General features: G+C 42.9%; 1 protein-coding gene across 7 annotated transcripts in view; it reads left to right on the top strand.

Annotated features, from left to right (window-relative positions):
• RERE (arginine-glutamic acid dipeptide repeats) overlaps window positions 1-5929 on the top strand; it is a 155886-nt gene that overhangs the window by 112589 nt on the left and 37368 nt on the right. For all 7 annotated transcript variants that reach the window (XM_027882467.1, XM_027882466.1, XM_027882462.1 and 4 more), the window contains one exon: window positions 75-155. In XM_027882467.1, coding sequence (XP_027738268.1) covers window positions 75-155 — 81 coding nt within the window. The remainder of the gene's footprint in view (window positions 1-74; window positions 156-5929) is intronic.

The raw sequence follows: 5929 nt of genomic DNA, 5'->3' as shown, positions 1-5929 counted from the left end.
TTTTTTTTTTAACCTCTTTTATTGCTATTTTTTTGCTTCTGCTGACACGCTGTTTTTGTTATCTTTTACCGCAGAAACGTTTTATTAAGGGGTTGAGGCAGTACGGCAAGAACTTCTTCAGAATCCGAAAGGAGTTGCTTCCCAATAAGGAGACCGTGAGTACATTTGGACTTTATGTAATTTGCTTTTTTTTCCCCCCTCTCTTTCTCTCTCTCTCTCGCTGCTTCGCTGTTTTGATCTTAGGGAACTCTTTCCTTTTCACCCGGAATTCTCTTCGGATAAATTGGAAGGCAGAGCCCCCAGCCAGACAAGGTAGCTGTTAAATTTCAGCGCAGTTTTTTTAGGTCTCGGGGCACGAAAGATGTTACATAAAATAGTCGTCATGGCTGGACGGAGTCGCCGGGCTTGGGCGAAGTGTATTTACGGGAGACCAGATCTAATTTTAAATTCTGACATTATGATGGGGATAATACATTCGTGTCACCCAAGCCGGGCTCAAATGGCATCGGGTAATTAAAGAAAGCCTAAAACAAAACAGGATCTAATTGAATCGGGAAGCCTGAGGTATGTGCCTGCTCCCGTGGCCCTGGTGGTGTTTTAACTCTTCGCCTTCCCGAACCGTGGAAGTTCTGCTGGGGGGTTGATCCGTGGCTCATCCCTCTATCCTGAACTTCATCGAGCTTATGTAACTGTCATTCCAGCGAAAATCCTGGCAAGGGCCTCCCAGGGAGATGGTCAGGGAGGAGTGGTCGACTCCTTCAAAGGGAAAAGAAGGTTTGGGAAGCCTTGGGAATCCGGTTACTTCTCCGTTAGTCCAAATCAAGCTTCCCTAAAAGCTTCGGTTTCTGTTCTGCAGGTGTCATTTAACAGCTGGGAGGGTTTTCCTTGCTGTTCTGAATTTAGAAAGGAGGTAACTCCCTGGAAATGGAGTTAGGCTATTTTCTAGCAGCGTGCTAGCGATCTGGAAAATATTTATTTGAAGCATAACTGGCTGTTTGGACTTCTGTAGGTGTGGAGTTTGGATGTGCAGCGAGGAAGAGCGTCGCTGTAAAAATATTTAACAGTCTGTCACTTGCTGTGGGATGTTTCCATTCTCCTCTGAGATGTTCTTGTGAGACAAGTGCTGTGATAACACAGTCTTTTGGTGGTAAACAGTAACACTGAATCTGGCAAATGGGAAGGGGAGGAGGAAACAATTGCTGGAGTTACATGTTCACGAATTCTGTTGAGAAGGGAAACTTAATTACTGATCGAGTGTTGGGAGACTTTGCTTCCGTATTCTGTGGGATTTTGAGGCACCAAGGCACAGTGCTGGAAAGATGACAGCTTAGCAGGAATGCTGAAAAAACTGTGGATCTTAAACAGCTCACAAATCCAGCACATAGCTGAATCAGTTCCTTCCCCTTTTCTTCTGAATCTCTCCTAGAGTGGATTTAGAACAAATTGGTGTTTGCTTTAGAAATCAGTTCTGCTCGTGGTAAAGTTACTGAGAGGCAAAAGCACTCTTGTAAGTTTGCATTACAGCAACTGTGAAATATATCGAGGTTTCTATCAATTTAAATTCATTTTTTAAGTATCAAATTTATTTTTGGGATGGAGAAGAGCATTTTTCAAGGGGGAAAAGAAAAAAACTGAAGAACGGAGTTGGGGGCAGGTGTCTGGATTTCTCCACTGGAGCTTGGCTATCAGGCCTCAGGCTTTTTGTAAAAGTTTTGCAAGTGGTGTTAAACCTCGTATAAGCTATCGTTTTACAAGTGCTATGTTTTTGTTTAATTAGGTCTAATTTTTGAGTACAGAGAAGACTAAATATTAAGTCTGAGCTATGGGAAGCATCATGTTGATGGGTTTTTGGGCTCGTTTTTTTAGCCCCTTGTGGTAACAGATCTACAAATAACCTTTGACCTGCAGCGGGTTGTTTATAATCTCTGCTTCCTATTTTTGCCCACAGGCCTCACTTCTGCTTGCTTTTAATTCCCCGATCTTTTTCAGCCAAAATTTACAGCAGCTTTGCTATAGGAAGGCTGTGTACTTGCAGAATAAAGGCTGCAGTAAATACTCGACTGTCCAGCTTTGCCTTTCTTCCTTAAAGTGGAATAATGAATAATGTAAATGCCAAGGCCGTGGAATTAATTTATCTTTTTTCATCACCAACATAATTTCAGATACCTTGCCTGCCATTTTTTTTTATTGCAGTTTGAAGCAGTCATGTAGCAATTCCAGAAATACTAGAAAAAGGTCTTATTCTCCTGTTTGCCTTCCATATTAAGATGAGGTGAAACTCCCCCCCAAAATTATTATGTGGATGCAAAAGCACTGAAACACCTTCCAGATACGTGTCAGGGGCATTCTTGGGGTGATTTCCCTTAATATCTGCATCCATCTGATTTAAGAAGTTTACTTTCCTGGTCACTGAAGTCTGTGGGGAGGAGAGTCAGGGTTTTTACCTCTGCCAACCCCACTAAAAGTTAAATCTATTTATTATCATGATTTCTGTACAATATGTGCTTTTCCTAAACTCCTAAATTTCTGCCCCTTTCACTGTTGGGGGGGCTCTCCCAAGTATCACCTTAAACCCTGGGGCTGGAACATGAAAAGAGGGGAAGATGAGGAATACAATAGAAATACAGAATCCTGGTGGAGACCAGGCCTATTTTATATTAAATCAAGCTGAGGCTGCTGTGCAGAAAGTCTGACTAGAGAGATGAAGATGACATTGTATTTCTTTTCTGGTATTGGAAGGTGTAAAGTGGCCTGGTGAGATGAGAATTAGGCCATCCTGTACTGAATTTCACAAGGGTGTTAAGGAATGTCCTATTTGAGTCGTGCCTTGGCTTTTTTTATTCCTCCATGGTTAACATGCAGTATCTTCCAAGAAAACCTTTCCATTTGTCCATGTGTGTTTTAATTAGTTTAACACAGTTTTTTCAGCGTTTTTAATTGTTTATTCTAAACGAATAATCACCGAACCAAAAGCTTTGTGAGGGAAAACATCTATTCCATGTCAGAGCTGTGTTTGTTCAGGACTTCACTCTTCCAGCCTAGTTCAGATTTTCCCTTTATTTCCACGTTTATGACCAAGAGGGGTTCCCAGTGGTCATGAGAGTAAAGAGCTGTAGCATTTCCTTCAGGCTTTTTTACACAAGAGGCCCAGGAACTGAAATCAGGTCTTTCCTGGACATGCCTTGGGCTGAAGTGGGAATGCTGACGTGGATCAAGGAAGGCCAGTAGCTTTAAGGCTGGATCAGTAAGTGTTAACCTTCTGATACTCTGGAGAAAAAAGTGCCTCCGTGTGAGATTTTTAAATAAAACCTCTGCAACTTCCTTGGCTTTCCACTGAACTGTCTTAAATAGATCTTCTCCTCTCTTCCAGAGTACCTTCCATCCTTTTCCCCCTTCCTCCTGAATAGATTTTCCCTTGGTTGTAGCTGTGGTTGACTGACACAGCTGATGAACTTTGCTGCTCTCCTTTTGGTTCATGCTTGGCAGCACTTTTCATTCTTCTGCATGGTAAGCCAAGAAGTAAATTTTGGAGGTTAAATTCACGTGTTGTGAGGATGGAAGGTACACAGCTGGCAGCAGTTTTTCAGAGTATCTGATTTGGCTTTAAAAGTGGTTTTCATTCCCCCCCCCCTTCCCCCTCGTTTTGGGATAATTTGCTAAAACTTTGTGATAATACAGGATTTTCCAAGTATTTAACATTCTGCTCCGAATTCTTTAGGTGATTACACTGAGCTACTTGAATTTGAGAGTTCTAGAAGCACCAGCAGTTGTGATAGGCCTGAGATAAAGGTACTTAAATGCCTCAGAGGCCGGGAATTGCCTCATTGTGTTGATGGAAATAGCTTAACTCTGTGTTGGCTACGTGCAGGAGGTAAATAGAAACACGGAATGAACTTGAGCTTGTGCAGAGCAGGAGGAGGAGGAGGAGGAGGAGGCCAAGCCGTGGTGTCAGCTGTGCCCTGTTCCTCTCAGCCTGCCCTCGTGCTGGTCACTCTCAAACCCTTCTGGAAGCCTCAGGGACGCAGTTTCAGTTGGTTTGAACTATGTTAAGGCCACAGCCCCAGAAGAAGCAGAGTTGTTTCCGTCTGGCTGGAGCTCCTGCAGCCTGTGTGGTACCAGGGGTGTTGTCTGAGCTGTGGAACTCCAGCCTCACGCTGGGTAGTTCAGTTGGCCCCCAGAAACAAGAGGGGGACGTGTGTGATTGTCCCTTGGGCAGCCTTGCAGGGGTTCAGGAGTAATGGTTACACCATTGGATGTCCATGGTACTTGCTGCAGTTTGAGGGGTGGGTTTGGAACCCCCCTGTCTCTCATGGCACTGCTGATCTCCTCTGCACATCCTGAGCACTGGGGCTGACACCCATCTGAGCTGCTGGGGCTGAGCAGGAAGCCCAAAAAGAGGACAGGGGGTCTTTGTGGAGGCCCCTGCTCTCACTTTGCTTTGAATTTCCCTGTTGAGCACGTAGGTATCTTTGGTGTGTGTGATTTTTGGTTTGGCTGCTGAGCAAGAGATGACAGAGTACAATCCAAAGTTCTTGCCCTCTGGGTGGGTGCTCCTTTATTTAGCTTTAAAACCCAGTGTAAACAGAAGTTATGAATGTCAGCTGTTTCCTGCAGATCGAAATACCTGCAGCGTGCTGTGTTTATGCACAGAAGAACCTAAATATGCATCATTTCTCCAGGAAAAATAGTCTCTCTTCTCATAGTAAAATCTTTCCCTCCAAATTAAATGCTGCTGGGACTTACCTCAGAGACTAAATAAGCTGAGCTCTGTTAATGTTAGGAGACAAAATGAGTGCAGTGTGAGCTTTCAGCATAAACTTCTGTTTAATTTTAGATTGGGGTTTAGATAAACAATTTTATTCTTGCCTCATTAATGCTTAATCTTGTGTTACATAATACACAATATTGGCTTCCTGAGTAGCTCTTAAATATAGTGCAAATGTGTAGTAGCTGAAAGGTCAGTGCAGTTACCATATGTGCAGGCTGGCAAGGTGTCTGTCCTCTCTGAGGACAGACTGTGTGCTCCTCCTGGCAGCTCCACAGCCCCAGGAATATTTGTGCAAAACTCCCCTGAAAGGTAGAGCTCCTCCCTCGAGACAATTGTTCCAATAGCAGTTTTCCTTTGATCAAAGGAGGGGGATAATTAGATGAATATCTCTTGGTCTGTTGGTATAAAGTGATTACTTAGCCCTACACTGGCTTTTTAATATTTGCATTTAGTGATGGAGCTTGTTTGGAGCAGTAGCTGTGGTGTGGGCTCTGTCACTGCTCTGCTTTCCCAGAGGAAATCTATTTTATTTGATGCCATATTCCCCTAATGATGGGATATTAATACACTGCACAGCCAAGGCATATTATTTCCTGACTTGTCTTTGCTGCTGGAGTGTTCAGAAAGGGACAAGCCACGGAAGCCTCTTCTGTTTGAAAGCTGAACCTTTTTCTTTAATAACTTGTTCTAGCCTGGGTGCAGCCAGAGCTGAAATTTTCCATTAGAGTTTGAAGCGACTGCCAACATAAACAGCCACTGCTTCTTTTCATTTCATCCCTGCTCGCTGCTGCCGGTGCTTCCAGAGCGTGGATACTGCAGTCGCAGGGGTTTGTTCTTGTTAAAACAGGGACTGTGGGCTTCACATTTTTCAAATGATAGCCTGAGACTTTTTTTTCTTTCCCCCCTTTACTCATACCAAATATCCTACTGGGCTTCAGTCCAGTTAGAAAAACGGGGCAGAGGCAGCAGTTGGTTGCTTTTTCCTGTGTAAGTGAAACCACTGAATGATTTGCATAACAAACTCTTCTGGAGGGAACGTGCTGCCTTTTTTTTTTTTTTTTTTTTTTTTTTTTTTTTTTTTTTTTTTTTTTTTTTTTTTTTTTTTTTTTTTTTTTTTTTTTTTTTTTTTTTTTTTTTTTTTTTTTTTTTTTTTTTTTTTTT

Source organism: Empidonax traillii, unplaced genomic scaffold (genome assembly GCF_003031625.1).
Source record: "Empidonax traillii isolate 1590-97213 ecotype Southwest subspecies unplaced genomic scaffold, ASM303162v1 scaffold106:size2091409, whole genome shotgun sequence".
In the NCBI taxonomy this organism is placed as follows: domain Eukaryota; kingdom Metazoa; phylum Chordata; class Aves; order Passeriformes; family Tyrannidae; genus Empidonax; species Empidonax traillii.
Note: the sequence above shows the minus strand (reverse complement) of the source record. Positions and strands in the feature narration are given on the sequence as shown.